We start from the raw sequence: 21886 nt of genomic DNA on the forward strand, positions 1-21886 counted from the left end.
AATGTGCCTGCACTTACTCATCTCCACTTATACTTCAGTGCGAACATCAGTGAAGGAAATGTGTCCAATCTGGGTCAATACTGACACGAAGGAAGGCAAAATCTTCAGTAAAATAGCAAAGGCACCAAAAGAAATATGACAGGACAAATCAGAACCATATTCATAAGCTTGAAATTATATCATTTTGCAGGGATAAATATTGATCATCCAGTACTCCTGATGGCATAATCAGAATATCTTTACCTGACCATATCAGGTACCATTATCTGAATACCTTTACCTTTCGGAAGGAGAGATGCATCCTGCACAAAATGATCTTTTCCAGAGCCAGGAGTTTGCTTTATCCAGGATTTGATCAGGTAGGAGGCTGGGCAGTAAAGCATTGAGCCATTGCCCGCAGTGGACATGGATTGGTTTTGATGAAAGCATCATCCGTGGAAGCAGAAGGAAACAACTGAGAAGTGAGCTAGCTGTGACTGACGTACAGGTGTTGCAGGTGATTATAGGTGTTGCAGGTGATGCAGGTGATATAGGTGATGCAGGTGATATAGGTGATGCAGGTGATATAGGTGATGCAGGTGATATAGGTGATGCAGGTGATATAGGTGTTGCAGGTGATATAGGTGTTGCAGGTGATATAGACGATGCAGGTGATATAGACGATGCAGGTGATATAGGTGTTGCAGGTGATATAGATGAAGCGGGTGATATAGATGAAGCGGGTGATATAGATGAAGCGGGTGATATAGATGAAGCGGGTGATATAGATGAAGCGGATGATATAGATGAAGCGGATGATGTAGGTGTTACAGGTGATATAGGTGATATAGGATGTTGATGCAGCAAAGCTGAGGTAAAGGGCAGTGGGGAGAAGGGAGGGAGATTTAGGAGGAGAATGGTCTCATTGATATTAAACCACAGCTGATCCAGGATTGAGGGGTTGGAGGGGGAACCACTGTTGAGCCCTGTGGGGTGGTCACCAGGAAGGTGCAGGGAAGAGATGAGAACTCAGGTGGGCAAGGATGGAGGTACAACCTGCCAGTGTCTGAAAGAACAAACAGCTACTGAAGATTGATATAATCAGGTTTAATCAGACAACAGCAGTTGAACAATCCAGGCCAGAGTCTGTGGATCTTTATAAAGCTAAGGTCAGGATGGAAAGTCATTGAGAGACCCTGACAGATGCTGGAGGTGTGTGGCGTTGATTATGTAGTTAGTCCAGTGAGATGTGCAGCATTTGGCTGTCACATGCATCAGTAGAATGTAACTGCCCGCTGTCACGCCAGTATTTATCCTGACCACACAGTTGCTGACTGAATAAATCTCACAGATACATCACCTTAAAACTCCGCACCGATTTGAAATTGCTGCTGTAATAATGTGTTTAAATATTAGCGTGTTATGGTGGAAGCACAATGACCACTGGGTAATAACTACAGGCAACTTTTAACACTGGCTCAAACTGTTTGGTTGGCTACTGTAGACCAAACTGCATCTTACATGCTTCATATATCTACCCTAGCAATGCTATCATTAATGCCACAACTATATTTCATTCATTTTCATTGATTAGATTTCTGAAATGGTGGTTGTCATTTTTAATATAAAGGCTGTGTCAGTAAAACGTTGATAAAAGTCCAATCTGCAGTTGTGTGACATCACCCACGGGCAGGCGGGGTGTCTCTGCATCAGTCGCAACATCACACAGACCCAGGGTCAGGTGAGGTGTCTCACTGTAGAAAGCTCAGACGTGTCTCCGACTGCGATTTCAACAATGTGCTCCTCAGTCACAGAACTCAATAAAATCCCAGAGTCAGTAGATGTGGAAAAGTCCACGTTCCAAGGGTGAAACGTCAGGTGTGATGCCTTCACACCACAGTGCAGTGGGGCCTCCAATGTCATCTTCCCTGGACTCCTGCAAATAACAGACCAAACATTCATCACTTAATCACATCACCCCCACCCCTACATCCCCACGCCAACCCTGACCCCGCCCTGACCCCCACCCCTGACCCCAACCCTGACCTCTACACCCTCACCCCTGAACCCTGACCCCACCCTGACCCCCCATTCTCACCCCCACCCCCACACCGCCGGATATCTTGTCATGTTTAGTCCACTAACACTGAAACTAATTGCCACAAACATCCTCTCTGCCTGAAGGATCTCAGCAGAAGTTCAGATCAAAGACTGAAGCAGATTGGTGATGCAGCGTCCAGCACAAAACCTCCGCCAGGCCACAAACATTCTACACTCTCACATTCAATTCATCAACATTTATATAATTTACGGTAGGTCATCATTCTCCAGAATATCTTTAAGTTTGGGACAGATTTTTCAGTCCCATTTCATGTAATTTTGCCAGGGCTGTTTGAGGGAGAGATCATTAGGGCTAGGGTTAGGGTTAGGGGTTAGGGGTTAGGTTTAGGGTTAGGGGTTAGGTTTAGGGTTAGGGGCTAGGGCTAGGGCTAGGGTTAGGGTTATGGCTAGGGCGAGGGGTTAGGGTTATGACTAGGGGCTAGGGTTAGGGGCTAGGGTTAGGGTTAGGGTTAGGGGATAGGGCTAGGGCTTGGGTTAGGGTTAGGGGTTAGGGTTAGTGTTAGTGCTCAATGGCACCTGCAGCCTGGGACGGCACAGTGGTACAGCGGTAGAGTTGCTGACTTACAGCGCCAGAGACTCTGGTTCGCTCCTGAAGCTGTTCAAACATTGTTGGTCAAGTGTGAACCCCCTTCAAGGTAGTTGAGGCCAGTTCATTGGCTATATTTAAGAGGGAGTTAGATGTGGCCCTTGTGGCTAAGGGGATCAGAGGGTATGGAGAGAAGGCAGGCACAGGATACTGAGTTGGATGATCATATTGAATGGCAGTGCAGGCTCGAAGGGCCGAATGGCCTACTCCTGCACCTATTTTCTATGTTTCTATGTCCTGGTCACTGGACCAAGGCCTGGTCTGTGACAGATGGGGCCAGGGCTGTTTTACACTAAAATAATTCAGGCAAAGACCACCCTCCACTTCTCATAGCTGGGGAACAGCGTTGCCCCAAGGTACCGGCATTGAAGACTGTGTGTGGCCTTCTCCCACAAGAGATACTGACCCGTGACACTCTGTCATCCAGGAGTGTTGGCCAGAGCTGCCTGTGGAGATGTGGCCAGTCAAAGGTCACAGGAGCAGGAATTGATTTGCTTTTCCTTCCCACTTGATCACAGGATCTGTGGGTCTCACGCCGGCAGTGCCCAATTGACCAATTGCTTTGTTTTGTATTTTAAAGGAAAGGAATAATCCTTAATGTACAAACAAACAAGCCTTATTTGACAACCATAAGTTCAAAGTATTTTACCTGAAGAATCTGTTGTTGTCCAGTCCACTGTCTATTTCTTCAATTAATATGTTATCCTGGAGTTTGTTGTTGTTATTGTTTCTGCCTTTGTATCCTTGGCAAAAGCCTCTCGATTCATCCAGTACATTACATTCAATCTGACACCATGTTTGTAAGTCTCTGGAAAAAATAGATAGGATTTATAAAATGCTGCTTGATGTCTATTTGGCCATAAGACAAGAAAGCAGAGGGAATGGTTTTATCAACGGGAACTTGGGATTTCCAGAAGGCATTTGATAAGGTGACACATAAAGTTGGGGGATGGTGATGTGGTTCTGACAATGGAGATAAATGTGGTGGCAATCCACAGGATCTGGTCTGGGTCATCAATTATAATCTGTGTTAATAACTACAGTGTGATGAAGGGACACTGTGTTATTTACTGATGATCGAGGTGAGTAAATTAGCAAGCTGTCGTGAAGACACAAAGAGCTCACAAAGGCATCTGTGTTTTTGGTTTAAAATAAGAGGCAAGGAATTGGCAGATGAAGCAGAAGGTGTGAAAATGTGGCCATCCACCTTGGAAAGATGAATAGAAGAACAAATGGTTTATTTAATCAGAGTGTGACTGTAAAGGGTTGTGGTACCAAAGAATCCTGGGGTCTTTAGTGATCGGGAAAGGACTTTAATGTAAAGGAGCAAAAGATGAGAATGCTTTAATGCCACACACAGGGCACTGGTGGAATGGAATCTGGAGAAGCAGTCACAGACGCTCTCCGTATCTAAGGATATACCGGCTTTGGAGGCAGTGCTCAGGAAGAGACTCCTGGGATCTTTAGTTTAGTTTATTGTCATGTGGACCGAGGTACAGTGAAAAGCTTTGATGAAGGGTGGGTGTAAGCCTAAGGAAGGTGAGGCAGGGTTGGCTCACATTGGAGTTTTGAAGAATGAAGCAGTTTGTGAGGAGCATTGATGGGGCGAATGCTGGTGGAATGTCAGATCCATCGTGTATCTGGAACTAAGGGCAATTGTGTCAGGATTGTTTGAAATTCTCCACCTTGAGAGCGATGGAGACAAAGCCGGTGAACGTTACACTCAAGGCAGAGACCAGCAGAAGTTAGCTGTTCATTAAAGCTGGTGTCAAGCTAACACAGACTGTCCACAATAGTCAAGGCCTAATGGAAGGGGAGGTTAGTGATTCCGTGTCCTGGGTCAGCTATCATTCTTTAAATGACGGGACAGAGATGAGGGAATTTTTGACCTGTCTCTTCTCATTTAGTCAAACAATTTTTTTCATAAAACAAATATTTTTCTCCTAATTAATGTAAAACGTAACAGATAATGTCACTACCCACAAAGAAATAAAGACCTTCCCTAACCAGAAGCCGTGGATGAGCAGGGAGGTCAGACGCCTACTGAAGGCTCGCGATGCCGCTTTCAGATCTGGCAACGCTGAGGGATACAGCTCATCCAGGGCCAATCTGAAAATGGGAATTAGGAATGCCAAACTCAATCACAAACGGCGGATTGAGGAGCATTTCCAAAACAACTCTGACCCCAGGCGCATGTGGCAAGGAATCAAATCCCTTGCCGATTACCAGAAAGTTAACACCCCTCCCCCAGACAACGCCACCCTTCCTGACGAGCTAAACCATTTCTATGCTCGCTTTGACCGAGATAACAAAACCCCAGCCATCAAAGTTGCTCCACCCCCAAATGAACAACCCCTCAGTCTCTCCACCTCTGCTGTACAAGATGCACTGAGCAAGGTGAATGAGCACAAAGCTGCCGGCCCCGATGGCATCCCCGGGCGGGTGCTCAGGGCATGTGCTGGACAACTATCCCCAGTCTTCACCGACATTTTCAATCACTCACTGGCCCAGGGTGTTGTCCCCACTTGCCTCAAGACATCAACCATCGTGCCAGTGCCCAAACAGTCAGCCACAGGGAGCCTCAACGATTTCCGCCCAGTGGCACTCACCCCTGTCATTGCTAAGTGCTTTGAGCGGCTGATCTTGGCTCACCTCAAAGCCAGCCTCCCCCCCACACTGGACCCCCATCAGTTTGCCTACCGGGCCAACAGGCCTACAGAGGATGCCATATCGGCGGCCCTACACTCTGCCCTGACCCACCTGGACAACAACAACTCCTACATCAGGTTGCTGTTCATTGATTTCAGCTCCGCTTTCAACACTGTCATCCCCGCCAGCTTGATCACCAAACTCAGCGGGCTTGGCATCTCCACCTCCCTCTGCAACTGGACACTGGATTTCCTCACCAACAGACCACAGTCTGTTAGGGTCAACAACCTCACCTCCACCACTATAACACTGAACACCGGCGTGCCACAGGGCTGTGTGCTCAGCCCTCTCCTCTACTCCCTCTTCACCCACGACTGCATCCCTAAGTACGGATCCAACGCCATCATTAAGTTTGCTGACGACACCACGGTGGTAGGACTGATCAGTGACAACGATGAGTCAGCCTACCGAGAGGAGGTCCAGCACCTGACAACCTGGTGTGCCAATAATAACCTCGTCCTCAACTCCAAGAAGACGAAGGAACTTATTGTCGACTTCAGGAAGGTCAGAGGGGGCAGACATACCCCCATCCACATAAACGGGACTGAGGTGGAGCGCGTCTCCAGCTACAAATTCCTCGGGGTACACATCTCGGAGGATTTGTCCTGGTCCCTCAACACCTCCAAGCTGATCAAAAAGGCACAGCAGAGCCTTTACTTCCTGAGGAGGCTCAAGAAAGCCCACCTGTCCCCCCAGATCCTGACCAACTTCTACAGGTGTACCATCGAGAGCATCCTGACCGCCTGCTTCACGGTATGGTACAGCAGCTGCACTGTTGCGGACAGGAAGGCACTACAACGGGTGGTAAAAACCGCGCAGCACATCATCGGTGCCCCGCTCCCTGCTATGGATGCCCTCCACCGAAAACGGTGTCTGAAACGAGCTGGGAAGATCATTAAAGACCCCTCCCACCCCAACCATGGACTGTTTGCCCTCCTCCCATCAGGGAGGCGGTACAGGAGCCTCAGGTCTCGTACCAGTAGGATGAGGAACAGCTTCTACAATCATACCGTCGCATTGCTGAACTCGGAGTCCCGCCGATAGATTCCTCCGGTCCCTCCGTCCCCATTGTTTAATTATTCTGTATTTTTTATTATTCTGTATCCTCTTTTTTTTTAAAATTTCTATATTGCACTACTACGGACTGACGCAAACTGCATTTCGTTGTACCCATACTCAGTATTTGTGCAATGACATTAAAGTTGAATTGAATTGAATTTCTATATGGTTCATTGTGGATAGACAAGGTTCACGGTACATTGGACTGGGTGGAGCCACTGGTCTGTTTGTCACTTTTATAGATTAATATACTTTGCTCCAAATTTCAAAAAGTTTTTCTCCTCCACAAAAACCCGATTTCCTGTCATAAAGAACTCAGGAAGTCACGGTCGACTCTGATAAACAACCACACACTGCAAACTGTGAAGACACATTCCGGCTTGATGCTACATTCACCCCCTCCGCACTTTGTTGCAAGAAACCACCTGAAGTTTCACAAACTCAGGACTGCACAAATGCTGTGATTTGGAGCAAGATACTGACTGCTGGAGTACTGAGAAATTCAGGGGCATTCGCTCTGACAAAGTGTTTGTAATCACAACTCAATGTGTTTGTTGGTGAATCTCCATCCAAACCAAGGACCTATGAATAAACTGAAGTAGATGATGCAGTGCTGTGCGGGGAACCAGGTCAGTGAAGGTTAGATGGAGCATACTCCTGCTGTAACTGTACATTAGTTAAAGGACACAGAGTACTGGAGTAACTCAGCGGGTCAGGCAGCATCTGTGGAGAACATGGGTTGTGTTGTTTCTAACCTAGACCCTTCTTTGGACTCAGGAGAAGGATATGAAGAAGGGTCCCGACCCGAAACGTCACCTATCCATGTTCTCCACAGATGCTGCCTGACCCGCTGAGTTACTCCAGCACTTTGTGGCTTTTTCCGTATTAACCAGCAACTGCAGTTCTTTGTTCCTATGAACCCTGTCGTTAATCTGATACACAAACAGAACCCAGCTCGGCTGTTGTGGACCTGTGGACAGGTTCAGAGATGAGGTGTATCTATCTAGCACATGGCTACTTGTCCACAGCTTAGTCAAAGGGAAGCTGGTGACACAAAGAGCATGCTGACAACACCATTCCTTACCCAGGTCTTCCTTACCTCTGATGCTTCCGTCGTTCTTTTTTCCGCACACATTTGACAAGACAACTGGTTAAAAAAACCATGCTCATCAATAAAATAACGGCTGTGCTGATAATGGAGACAATTACTGCCGTTCTGAAACCAACGTCTCCATATCTCAAAGCAGCTGAAATAAAACAGACAATTTATTGGATTTAAAATTTAATCATTTGATTTTTTTTAAAGGTAGCAAATTTTACAGTGTAGACTATATTAAAAGGATAAAACAAATAATAAATGTTGTTCCATATTCTGGAGCAAGGTCTAATTAATATTGCAGCAGGATGGTTGTGGTCAGTATTTGGGGAACGGTTCAAGAATCAATAACACTTTTATGGAGGTTTGAAATGTGGTGATGCTGATGGACTTTAATGAAAAGCCCAGTTCAAAGTGAATAAACATTTCAGAAGGGAAACACAAGCTAATTGAGAGTAAACCTGATAAACAAAGTAGTGTGGAGATGGAAGCTCATAAATCAGGCTCGTTAGGACCAGTGCACAAACATGGTGCAGGCAAGTTGGCATTTTATTTTTCAGCAACAATGTCTGTGCTGATCTAGGAAGCGAGGATCGTGTGTTTAGAAAATATCGGATTACAGGACAAATCCCGAGGACATCCTTCCTCGCTATCCAAAATATGTGTGTCATCAAACGTACTAAATATCCCCCCCACAGTCACCTCCAAGTTATGGGGGGGAGAACAATTGGGACCCAGCATGGGGGGACCGCCATGAGGGTGGGGGGTGGGGGGAGACAAAGTTGGACCTGGTGCGGGATACTTTGTAATTATGTCAGTGCCCTTTATGTGGCCACTATTTGCATAACGTGGGTACGCAAGAAAATAATTTCACTGTGATTTGTCATGTGACAATAAAGCATTCATTCATTCATTCATTCATTCATTCATATTTTACGTACATCATCCCAGCACTGATCGTTCAGGTATACTTTAGCCACAGACTTCCAATCAAAATGTAACCTCCGTTACCAAGCCAGTTTTGGGTCCAGTTATCTAGTTCGCCAACAATCTCATGTGCCATAAAGTATCGTTCATTCATTCTGGACCAGCCCATCAACCTCGGCAAATGTTTTACCAAAGTCTACCTAAAGAATGTCCTGCCTTCATCAAGCTTCTTAGTTACCTCTTCAAACAAGTCCATCCAATTAGTGAAGCATCTTTCAAGAGTGGTCAGTGGTCATTTATTCTAATTGTATGGACATTGACACAGATGTAACAGTGAAAGCAACAGCCCTGACCAATCAGCAGCGCACCCCAATAACAAGAGTTCATAGAGTGATACAGCGTGGAAACAGGCCCTTCAGCCCAACCTGCCCATACTGACCAACATGTCCCATCTACACTCGTCCCACCTGCCTGCGCTTGGTCCATATCCCTCCAAACCTGTTTTATCCATGTACCTGTCTAACTGTTTCTTAAACGTTGGGATAGTCCCAGCCTCAACTACCTCCTCTGGCAGCTTGTTCCGTACACCCACCACCCTCTGTGTTAAAAAATGGCTCAGTTCATTTGATTCATGCTTCCTTTTGGAATTTCATGTAATATTTTGATGTCCAACCAGCTGGTGTTTGGAGGAACCTTGAAATCTGAATATTGTCGTTACATCGGCGGTTAGTGCGAGTTAGTGAGGCATCAAAGCATCCGGTTTGTGATTTATAAACTGGCCTCAGCAAAGTAAAAGCCCTTCTCCCAAATTAGCCAAACATAAAGATTTTTGTAAACTACCAACAGAAACATTCTGGGAAATCCCGAGTTGTTCCAAGATTTCTTTCCCCACGGACAAGGGGAGTGTTCTGTTGGACAGATGTTTCTGTCTTGACTCTGGCCAGATGTTCTTCAACATCCTACCCCACTGAGCCAACACTGACAGCTGTTTACAACACATTCTTACTGACTTTCAGCATCTTTTAAATCTAAATCTAACAAAATGATCATGTGAGCTTTGTTCCCGTCACCATCTCATGTTGAGTGTTCAGGGCTTTGGTTCCAGACTTATCCTGGTGATTTTCTCTGTTAGTCTGTGAGGAACCTCAGTTTCCTTTCATTTTATTCTGTTACACTGACAAAGGGACAGGACATTCATCGTTACACTGTATAGACAGACGCAGCCTGCATTGATGTGGACAATAGACAATAGGAGCAGGAGCAGGTACAGGAGGAGACCATTCGGCCCTTCTAGCCAGCACCTACCAACTTTGGCTTCAGTTTCAGATTTTCTACAGTTATTGTTTACTGTTTTTATAAGTTTATTTCCTTTCATGTGATCTAATCATTGGGGAATAATTAATATAGACTTTATAAATATTAAAATGTAATATTATATCAATGCAATGTGTGATTTTTTTTTTCCAGAGCTCCCGCAAAGGCAACTTCTCCCGCCCGAGTTGTGGCGTTGAAATTGACCCAGAGCGGGGCGTTACATCGCCCGGCGTGGCTTTAACGCCGCGGGACTTGCCATTGCCCGCCAGGGGCTCCAACATCAAGACCCGGAGCGGGGCGTTACATCGCCCGGCGCGGCTTTAACGGCTGTGGGACTTACCACCGCCCGCCGGGGGCTTTGACATCGGGAGGAGAATGGAGAGAGCAGGGGAGAGACAAGACTTTCCCTTCCATCACAGTGAGGAGGAGATTCACTCTGATGGATGTTTGTGTAAATTGTGTTGGTGTGTGTCTTGGTTCTTTTCTTGTTGTATGACTGCAGAAACCAAATTTCGTTTGAACTTCATTTGAGGTTCAAATGACAATAAACGTTATTGTATTGTATTGTATTGTATTGGTTGAAGCTGGAATTTCAACATTCTCTCAGCATTCATCTCTCAAGAGAACTTAAACAAGGGGCTGTTAGCTTATTATTGATAGGATCTTGCTGACATCAATCACCTGCTTTTGTAAAATGAGGAAGTGACCTGTGACCAATTCACACTAAAGAGGAAGTACATTTCTGCAGGTTTTTAATTCCTTTTTCAACAGTAGCAGAAAATGTTCACTCTGCTTCATATCTCTGAATGGTGGGGGGGGGGAAGTGGGGCTGTTGTACATTATTATCTCCCAATCACAGATAACTTTTCACGCTCTACCCGACAGCAAAGCATTTTGTTTTCCGGTGTTTCACTCCTAGTCCACAATCTCAGGACAGATGTTGAACAATAATTTTACAATTGTAACCCTACAACGCCCAGCCCTGCCTCCACCTGCACACTGGGCCTGTGTACGAAGGAACTGCAGATGCTGGTTTAAACCAAAGATAGACACAAAGATCTGGAGTAACTCAGCGGGACAGGCAGCATCTCTGGAGAGAAGGAATGGGTGACGTTTCAGGTCGAGACCCTTCTTCAGAGTTACTCCAGCTTTTCTACACACAGAGGGCTGGAGTCACAGGACTGCTCATCTCTTCCCTACACATTAATCTGTTTCAAGTGTTCAATCGTGTATGGGAATTATGAGCAAATATAAAGGAATCAGAGATTACAGTGAATTTATATTGAAGTAAAAGTCATCAGCATCTGTTTTATGTCCAATGGTTCATCAATGGCCGTTCATCCAACACATCACATATAGAGCAGGAAAATATTCCATTGTGTGGAACATGAAGGCAATCACAGAGTGAACAGAGAGCAAGATGATATCCATTATTGCCTGTCTAATTAATGTTGCTGCATCCCTAATGAGGCCATCTTAACCAGGGCCGGTCCTGGAGGTGCGGGGCCTAATTGGGAGCAATTGGTCCAATTGGCTTAAGGCCGGCCCTGATCTTAAAACAAGATACTAATCAATTATTACTCAACCAACCAAATTAAATATTCTTTGCCCAAATGTTAAAGATGTTTCAGCTGTAATTCTCATGTTGCTTTGATTTTGTTTTGTTAATGCAACCTGCATTTTGAAACGGTCATTCTGTCTTTATTCCAGGAATTAATTTGCTTCCTTCAGCTCTGACCAACAGAATTACAGGCCTTGTCTCCATGTTTCTTCTGCCTCTTCATAAAGTGCTGCTTCATCCTGGGGCATTATTCCTTAAAGACTTCAGACAATGAGATTATATGTTAGAGACTGTGTGGTCTTCATGCTACCCATTCCTGACCCGTGGCTGGTGACTGACACCCAACTATCCCCAGCTGAATACACTGACTCAGAGACCCAGGAAAAAGTCCATGGAGATTCAAGACATCATAACAGATGTCAGACCACAAAATATATACCACCACGCCCTGATTGCCACATTTCCCACCAGTGTTCAGGAAGCTTTCTGATGCACTTCTCAGAAATCACATCTTTGTGGTGTTCTGAACTACATAAAGATGAGAATGTTTCAACACTTCTTGTGTAAACAGGAGTAACTTTGTAAATCTACTAGGCTGTAAAATAATTTCCGCTCAAGTCTGAAGAAGGGTCTCAACCCGAAACGTCACCTATCCATGTTCTCCACAGATGCTGCCTGACCCGCTGAGTTTCTCCAGCATTTTGTGTCTATCTTCAGTGTAAACCAGCATCAGCAGTTCCTTCCTACACAATTTCTAATCCACTCTTCATTTAAGAGCTGTTCTTCCTTCCAACGGCCCAGTTGACTTAATCTGTAATATCCGCCTCAAAGTACAATTACATGACCTCTGCCCTGCTTTTTATTCAACCTTAAACGCGCCGGCAAACATACTTACTAAACAGTTAAAAGCGAGGAATGTCTATCACAGAAATATGTGCATCAAGGCCACAGGCAAGAGATAGCGGAGACGAAGATGCACTTGTAACTCCCAAAGTGGCGACAAAATGTTAGCTCTTTGCAGTGAGCGGTCACAGTTAAGGGCTTGAATTGTCACTGACCGTGTAACTGTAGACTTACACTAGCAAGGTGATAAACATCAATTTACCAGGAAATGTCATTGAAGTCTGTTAGCCTGAGACGGGCACCAGTGCACGTGGATTTACCCAGTGATGCGGGGATTAAAGGGACAGACAGTCACTTGCTGAGACTTGCTGCACCAGAAGCCAATGCTGGAGGCACTGCATCGCCAGTGACCCACAGATCCAGTGGCCCACACAGATCCAGTGACCCACACAGATCCAGTGGCCCACACAGATCCAGTGACCCACACAGATCCAGTGACCCACAGATCCAGTGACCCACAGATCCAGTGACCCACAGATCCAGAGACCCACAGTACCAGAGTCCCACAGATCCAGTGACCCACAGTACCAGAGACCCACAGATCCAGTGACCCACACAGTACCAGAGACCCACAGTACCAGAGACCCACAGATCCAGTGACCCACAGATCCAGAGACCCACAGTACCAGAGACCCACAGATCCAGTGACCCACAGATCCAGAGACCCACTGTACCAGAGTCCCACAGTACCAGAGACCCACAGATCCAGTGACCCACAGATCCAGTGACCCACAGATCCAGTGACTCACACAGATCCAGCAGAGAGTGCACCTGCAGTTTATAAGCAGTCGGACATGTGCAAACCAAACAGCAAGTCAAAATATTGGCTTCCGATGCTTAACTTAATGATAATAACTTAATGTTAATAACGTAATTCTATAGAGACTTTAAAAATAATTAGGTTCCCTATTTTATATCAATCTCAAAAGCTGCGGTACTTTGATAAGCTGCCCATCAGCTGAGGCAACAAATGCCAGTGCCCAGAGAGGGGCTGTGCCAGTAACAACATCACCAACTATAGAGACGTGCAGCACAGAAACAGGCCTTTCGGCCCGACTCATCTGTGCAACCTAGATTACCATTCTCCAAGATTCACAAACCACCTTGTTGATTAGTGTTTCCTTTCTAACTTATAGCCACAGGAATTATCACAGGACAACCATGTTCTCTAATGGGGATCAACAAGCACAGGAAGGCATATTATTATCTGAACTGTGTCAGATTAGGAAAAGGGGAGGTGCAACATGACCTGGATGCACATCAGTCACTGAAAATAACCATGCAGGTACAACAGGCAGCGAAGAAAGCTAATGGCATGTTGGCCTTCATTGCGAGAGGATTTGAGTTCAGGAGCAAGGAGGTCCTACTGCAGTTGTACAGGACCCTGGTGAGACCACACCTGGAGTATTGTGTGCAGTTTTGAGGAAGAACATTCTTGCTGTTGAGGGAGTGTAGCGTAGGTTCACCAAGTTAATTCCCGGGATGGTGGGACTGACATATGATGAAAGAATGGGTCAACTGGGCTTGTATACACTGGAATGTAGAAGGATGAGAGGGCATCTTATGGAAACATATAAAATTCTAACAGGATTGGACAGGCTAGATGCAGGAAACATATTCCCGATGTTGGGGGAGTCCAGAACCATGGATCACAGTTTAAGGATAAGGGGTAAGCCATTTAGGACCGAGATGAAGAAAAACATCTTCACCCAGAGTTGCGAATCTGTGGAATTCTCTGCCACAGAAGGCAGTGGAGGACAATTCACTGGATGTTTTCAAAAGAGAGATTTAGCTCTTAGGGCTAACGGAATCAAGGGATATGGGCAAAAAGCAGGAACGGGGTACTGATTGTGGATGATCAGCCATGATCATATTGAATGGCGGTGCTGGCTCGAAGGGCCGAATGGCCTACTCCTGCACCTATTGTCTATGTTTCTATGTATCCACTGGATTCCCGCCACTGCAAATCAGCACCAAACCAGCGCGGATCGATCACGCAACACGTTTTAAATAACCTGTTCTAAAGTTAAACTTATTGCGCATCGAAAACAAAATGTGGAAACAAGGAACTGTAGATGCAGGTTTACACCGGAGAAAGACACAGAGTGCTGGAGTAACTCAGCGGGTCGGGCAGCATCTGTGGAGAACATGGATAGGTGACGTTTAGTGTCGGGACTGAAGAAGGGTTCAGACCACAGGTCACCTCTCATGTTCTCCACAGACGCTGCCCGACCGGACCCCGCGGGTCACAGATGTGTGTCTGTCTGTCTGTCACCCCCCTCCACCCCCACCCCCACCCCCACCCCCACTGCCCGCGGAGTCTGTCCGGGACCCCTCGCCCTCACCCTCGGGCTGTGGTCGGTGCCCGTGTCCGCGGCGCTCCCTCCCTCCCGCACTCACTCACTCACCTCTGTGGTTGTTCGCGGCCTCGCGGATCCCGACCCCCGAGTTGTTCCCGCGCGGCGCCGCCGTCGTTTGCATCGCGGGTCCGAGACGCTCCCTCCCTCCCCGTGTCCGTGTCCGTGTCCGTGTCGGTGTCGGTGTCGGTGCCGACAGCAGCGAGTCCGCTCCACAACCAGCGCCTCGCACTTCCTCCCGCGTCACTGACACAGACCCAGCCCCGCCAACCCTGGACAACCCGCTCACTGGGGGGGTGGTGTGTGTGTCCACATTGGTCCCACCCTGCACCCACCCTACACCCACCCTACACCCACCCAGCACCCACCCTGCACCCACCCTACACCCACCCAGCACCCACCCTGCACCCACCCTACACCCACCCTACACCCACCCTGCACCCACCCTACACCCACCCTACACCCACCCAGCACCCACCCTGCACCCACCCTACACCCACCCTACACCCACCCAGCACCCACCCTGCACCCACCCTGCACCCACCCTACACCCACCCAGCACCCACCCTACACCCACCCTACACCCACCCTACACCCACCCAGCACCCACCCTACACCCACCCTACACCCACCCAGCACCCACCCTACACCCACCCTACACCCACCCTACACCCACCCAGCACCCACCCTACACCCACCCTACACCCACCCTGCACCCACCCAGCACCCACCCTACACCCACCCAGCACCCACCCTACACCCACCCAGCACCCACCCTACACCCACCCAGCACCCACCCTACACCCACCCTACACCCACCCAGCACCCACCCTACACCCACCCAGCCTACACCCAGCCAGCACCCACCCTGCACCCACCCTACACCCACCCAGCACCCACCCTGCACCCAGCCTACACCCACCCTACACCCACCCAGCACCCACCCTGCACCCACCCTGCACCCACCCAGCACCCACCCTGCACCCACCCTGCACCCACCCAGCACCCACCCTGCACCCACCCTGCACCCACTTGACCACTTCCTGTCTTCGCTGTATATTGATTTTGGGAAAAAAACGCTACCCAGTTCTCCTCCGCTGAACAGGCCCCGAGGATTTTGCCCATTCGATGAAAGATCAAAAAGTTATGAGTGTTTAAAAAACCTTGAGATCAACTGATTGGTCCTCTCGCCTGTCAATCACTGCAATGGTAACGCCCCTTTGGGGGGGGGGGGGGGGGGGGCAGGAATATAAAACCCCCCCGGATACCTGGACGTGACTCAGTCACTCTGCAAGATTGCGAGGGAGAGGCCACGACTCTCATTCTAAGTTGTGAATCAACTGAGCTGTGAATCTGCAATGTACTTGCAATAAATGATTTGTTAGCCCTTAATGACAATGCCATGAGTTGTTTGGCCTGCTGCCCTGCCTGTGCTTGAAACTGCAATGCTTTATTAGGTCCGACTGTGCTTGGAAGGAATAAATGCTTTATTAGGTCCGACTGAATTTGGTTCAAAAGTCCCGCTCATTTTGTGACTTCCGCTTAGTGGACAGGTCTCGCTGATTGTGTAATTTCCAGTGAGTGCAGAGGTCGCGCTGATTGCGTAATTTCCGGCAAGTGCAGAGGTCACGCTGATTGCGGAGGTGCCACAGACTGCGGAAACCTCAAAGTGGAGAGCCGCGCTCAGCCGTGTGAGTATTCAAGAAAGTTTACTGCCATATATATGGTGTGTGAGTCAGTGAGTGTGTGGGTAAATGTTTGTGAGTGAATGTGTGTGTGTGTGAGCCTGTGTGAGCCTGTGTGTGTGTGTGTGTGTGTGTGTGTGTGTGTATGTGTGTGTGTGTTGGAATTGGTGGGGAGGTGTAATATTGTGTCGGGGAACCAGCCCTCCCGTGTGAAGCTGGGACCCAAAGGGTCCCACTTAGTCTAGTTTCCATTAATGTTTATGGGCTCACTGTTGCAACAATTATTGCCTGGAATACTATTCCTCAGACATTAATTCCAAGCAATGAAGGACTATTGAAACATGCGTTAGACCAGGAAAGCCCTCAGCTGCCAGTAACTACCACAATATTCACAGAGACAAAGCGATGGAGTAACTCAGTGGGACAGGCAGCATCTCTGGAGAAAAAGAATGGGTGACGTTTCGGGTCAAGACCCTTCTTCAGACTGAAAGGTCACTCAATTCTTCTCTCCAGAGATGCTGCCTGTCCCGTTGAGTTATTCCAGCATTTTGTGTCCATCTTCTGTGTAAACCAGCATCTGCTGTTCCTTCCTATACAATAATAAAAACATTGAATGATTAATTGCCGTGTATCACGATAAACTAATATCTTCATGAAAATGTAGAAAATTATCTTAGACCATTATGGTACACATTAGTTTCCTCGAGCAGGACATTAGTGTCCAAGCTATTCATCATTTGTTTGGGGTAATTAATACGTCACAATATTTCGATTCATTACTGACTTAAGAGCATTCCTTTTATTCCTGATTTATTTTTGATGACATTTTGAGTGCACATTTACCAGAGAAAGCAATGTGAATGTGGTGGAAAGGAGATAAAAGAGGTGACATGAGGCACTTTGAAGGCAGCCTGTTCAACATGATAATATCCGACCTACATAATCTCCCATGGGAATTGCACGTCTTAGCACTTGCTAATTTAATTCTACTCTTTGGAACTCTCGTTCCTTGTTACGCAATCAATCCACTTTCATATTTTTTTGCTCAGAAATTATCTTCATAAATTGTTCAGAAATTATATAAAATATAATGTTCTTAAAAGATTTGTATGACTTTTCTTTGAAAACTCTCCAATCCATTAAAGCCTTCTTCCCAAATAGATGCTTAAAATGGCAAACAGCATTTTAAATATAGATCTAACATTGGCCTTAACAGGTGAGATACAATTCTTTTAACTTTCAGCTACTTGCCCTCAAAATATATCCTGATATCATAATTCATGTGGAGCAGCTTCACACAAAATTAGTTCCTCATCCAAAACATTGCCTGCACATTTTAGGCCATGCTGCTAACGTGTGAATTCTTTAAATCTCTGTCCGTGTGATCCTTGACAACGTAGGTACAGCAAGAATCGACATTTCATTAATCTGCGCCACCTTCTGCCCTTCTACATATCTGTGTCTCAGAATTTTATACACTTCCAGCAAGTCACCAAACAACCTCCGACGTTCCAGAGAAAACAATCCAGGTCTGTTCAACCTCTCCCTGTAGCTGAAGCTCTCTAATCCAGGCAGCGATCTGGTAAATCTCCTCTGCACCCTCTCCAAAGCTGCTGCATCCTTCCTGTCATAAGGCGAGCAGAACCAAAGATCCAAGGACCAGAGGACATAGGTTTAAGGTCAAGGGGAAATGATTGAATAGGAATCTGAGGGGTAACTTTTTCACACAGGGGGTGGTGGGTGTATGGAACAAGCTGCCAGAGGAGGTAGTTGAGGCTGGGACTATCCCAACATTTAAGAAACAGACAGGTACGTGAATAGGACAGGTTTGGAGGGATATGGACCAAACGCTGGCAGATGGGACTAGTGTAGCTGGGACATGTTGGCCGGTGGGGGATAAGTTGGGCCGAAGGGCCTGTTTCCACGAACTGTATTGTTTAACCAAAATAATGGTTTACAGGAAACGCACACAGATAACTGGAGTAACTCAGCGGGTCAGGCAGCATCTGTGGAGAAAAGGAATGGGTTATAAAGGATACAGAATAGGATATCCTGGGCTCTGTGTAGGGGGGGGGGGGGTGTATAAGGGGGAACTGCCTGACCCACAAGTTACTCCAGCATTCTGCATGGTCCTCCAGCAGGTTGCCTTTGGTTCCAGATTCCACCATCTGTAGTCTCTTGTCTGTCACAGGGACCCACCTGCGTGTGTGTGTCAGTGTGTGTGTGTGTATTGGGGGTAGAATGCTGACATGGATAGAGAAGTGGTTGGCAGACAGGAAACAAAGAGTAGGGATTAACGGTTCCCTTTCAGAATGGCAGGCAGTGACTAGTGGGGTACCGCAAGGCTCGGTGCTGGGACCGCAGCTATTTACAATATACATCAATGATTTGGATGAAGGGATTCAAAGTAACATTAGCAAATTTGCAGATGACACAAAGCTGGGTGGCAGTGTGAGCTGTGAGGAGGATGCTATGAGAATGCAGGGTGACTTGGACAGGTTGGGGGAGTGGGCAGATGCATGGCAGATGAAGTTTAATGTGGATAAATGTGAGGTTATCCACTTTGGTTTCAAAAACAGGAAGGCAGATTACTATCTAAAGGCGTCAAGTTGGGAAAAGGGGAAGTACAACGGGATCTAGGGGTCCTTGTACATCAGTCTATGAAAGTAAGCATGCAGGTACAGCAGGCAGTGAAGAAAGCGAATGGCATTTTGGCCTTTATAACAAGAGGAGTCAAGTATAGGAGCAAAGAGGTCATTCTGCAGTTGTACAGAGCCCTGGTGAGACCACACCTGGAGTATTGTGTGCAGTTTTGGTCCCCTAATTTGAGGAAGGACATTCTTGCTATTGAAGGAGTGCAGCGTAGGTTTACAAGCTTAATTCCCGGGATGGCAGGACTGTCATATGCTGAGAGAATGGAGCGGCAGGGCTTATGCACTCTGGAGTTTAGAAGGATGAGAGGATATCTTATTGAAACATATAAGATTGTTAAGTGTTTGGACACGCTGGAGGCAGGAAACATGTTCGCGATGTTGGGGGAGTCCAGAACCAGGGGCCACAGTTTAAGAATAAGGAGTAAGCCATTTAGAACGGAGACGAGGAAACACTTTTTCTCAGAGATTTGTGAGTGTGGAATTCTCTGCCTCAGGTGGAGGCAGGTTCTCTGGATGCTTTAAAGAGAGAGCTAGATAGGACTCTTAAAGATAGCGGAGTCAGGGGATATGGGCAGAAGGCAGGAACGGGGTACTGATTGGGGATGATCAGCCATGATCACATTGAATGGTGGTGCTGGCACGAAGGGCCTGCACCTATTGTCTATTGTCTATTGGAAGAGGGAATTAGGAGCAACACTAGCAAGTTTGCGGATGACACAAAGCTGGGTGGCAGTGTGAACTGTGAAGAGGATGTTAGGAGGTTGCAGGGTGACCTGGACAGGTTGAGTGAGTGGGCAGATGCGAGGCAGATGCAGTATAATATAAATAAATGTGAGGTTATCCACTTTGGCTGCAAAAACAAGGGGGCAGATTATTATTTCAATGGGGTTAGGTTAGGTAAGGGGGAGGTGCAGCGAGACCTGGGTGTCCTTGTACACCGGTCACTGAAAGTTGGCGTGCGTGTACATCAGGCAGTGAAGAAAGCTAATGGAATGTTGGCCTTCATAACAAGTGGATTTCAGTATAGGAGGAAAGAGGTTCTTCTGCAGTTGTATAGGGCTCAGGTGAGACCAAATCTGGAGTATTGTGTACAGTTTTGGTCTCCTAATTGAGGAAGGACATCCTTGTGATTGAGGCAGTGCAGCGTAGGTTCACGAGATTGATCCCTGGGATGGCGGGACTGTCATATGAGGAAAGATTGAAAAGACTAGGCTTGTATTCACTGGAGTTTAGAAGGATGAGGGGGAATCTTAAAGAAACATATACAATTATAAAAGGACTGGACAAGCTAGATGCAGGAAAAATGTTCCCAATATTGGGTGAGTCCAGAACCAGGGGCCACAGTCTTAGAATAAAGGGGAAACCATTTAAGACTAAGGTGAGAAAAAACTTTTTCACCCAGAGAGTTGTGAATTTGTGGAATTCTCTGCCACAGAGGGCAGTGGAGGCCAAGTCACTGGATGGATTTAAGAGAGAGTTAGATAGAGCTCTAGGGGCTAGTGGAATCAAGGGATACGGGGAGAAGGCAGGCACGGTATATTGATTGGGAACGATCAGCCATGATCACAATGAATGGCGGTGCTGGCTCGAAGGGCTGAATGGCCTCCTCCTGCACCTATTTTCTATGTCTACGTCTATGTGTATTGTTTGTGGTTTCAAATTCCAGCCTTTACAGTTCCATGTGCCTCCATTGTGACTTTTGGTGATGTTGTCTCAGCAGCAAGTCAGTAGAGGTGACAAACTTCCGTGTCTTTAAACCTTCTCTCTGATTCTCTTTCAGTTTGCAGCCCGTTTGATCCTCCCAACACCCCCACTGCATCTTGAGGTGGAAACTGCAGTCAATCCTGGTTTACCGTGAGTGAGTTACACATTCATGTTGCTCATTACAAGGCCACAGATCACAGCTACAAGATCACAGTAACGTGTCAATTGAGATTGAAGATAATTTGTTTTCCTCCTTGAGAACATGAGTTGAATCAAACGGCTGCTGTTGCTGCAATTTCTCTGATAAAGAACCTGATAAATGAGTTGTCAGAAGGTGAAGCGACGGAAATATCACTGACCTCATTCTTCACCTTTCAGTCCCAGAGTAGACGCGACTCTGAGCCTCAACCAACACCTCTATCACCCGACCACCTCGCCCTCACCAAGACCCACCCTACCTACCTACCTTACTACCTTACCTTACCTTACCTTACCTGCCTTACCTGCCTTACCGACCTTACCTTACCGACCTTACCTTACCTCCCTTCAAGGAAAGCTTGGGTGCAAAATAATCTGATTTTTAAACAACATTTTATGAAGAGCGGGGGCCCACGGGAATGGTGGTGTTCTGATAAAATCATCAGGTCAGCAGCACCCTGAAGGGCCGAAGGGCCTGTCTCCATGCTGTATGGCTCTATGCCTCAACCATGGAAAGTGAAACGATGACCATATGGGTTGGAGACCATTCATCAGGCCCTCTGATGTTAACTCTGTATCTCTTTCCAGTTAGATTTGCCTGAGACTATAGTACATCACAGGAACAGGCCATTCAGCCCACAATGTTGATGCTGAACATGATGCAAAAATAAACCAACCTCCTCTGCCTGCAAGTGATCCAATTCGCTCCATTCCCTGCATCTCCATGTGCTTGTCTAAAATGTTTAACCCCTTGTTTTAGGATTCAGGAGACCACGGGAATGTAAAACACAAGCCACAATCTCAGGACAAATCAGCTGCCATCTCCATTTAGGTCTAATTAAAATGGAAATTACTTCAATCAAAGTGTTGCCATTGATGTAATTCTCTGAGTTTGGATGTTCAGTCATTAATTACACATTAAAGCTGGGATTAATATAGAATCTTGGGATATGGAGATCTGGTAATCAGGATAAGGCATGATTTTACTCACAGTCTGGAGTTGGGGTGGCAAGGATGTAGAGGTGCTGTCTCC

At 46.9% G+C, this 21886-nt stretch overlaps 1 protein-coding gene across 1 annotated transcript; it reads right to left on the reverse strand.

The window, feature by feature from the left end:
• Window positions 1–1559: 1559 nt before the first annotated feature.
• On the reverse strand, window positions 1560–14854 carry susd3 (sushi domain containing 3). The gene is made up of 4 exons (XM_033036532.1): window positions 14664–14854; window positions 7554–7701; window positions 3336–3494; window positions 1560–1915 (listed from the first exon to the last, which is right to left on the reverse strand). Exons 1-4 carry the CDS (start codon window positions 14734–14736, stop codon window positions 1717–1719), a joined length of 579 nt encoding a protein of 192 aa, XP_032892423.1. The 5' UTR covers window positions 14737–14854; the 3' UTR covers window positions 1560–1716.
• Between the last annotated feature and the right edge of the window lie 7032 nt (window positions 14855–21886).

Source organism: Amblyraja radiata, chromosome 18, assembly GCF_010909765.2.
Source record: "Amblyraja radiata isolate CabotCenter1 chromosome 18, sAmbRad1.1.pri, whole genome shotgun sequence".
Taxonomy (NCBI): Eukaryota; Metazoa; Chordata; class Chondrichthyes; order Rajiformes; family Rajidae; genus Amblyraja; species Amblyraja radiata.

What these genes read in the sequence shown, in the direction of transcription:
- susd3 (XM_033036532.1), bottom strand. Translation starts at nt 14,736, where the DNA reads ATGCAAACGACGGCGGCGCCGCGCGGGAACAACTCGGGGGTCGGGATC. An exon ending in GGCCGCGAACAACCACAGAG is followed by an intron (nt 7,702 to 14,663) that starts GTGAGTGAGTGA and finishes GTTTTATTTCAG; the next exon opens with CTGCTTTGAGATATGGAGAC. An exon ending in GAACGACGGAAGCATCAGAG is followed by an intron (nt 3,495 to 7,553) that starts GTAAGGAAGACC and finishes TATTTTTTCCAG; the next exon opens with AGACTTACAAACATGGTGTC.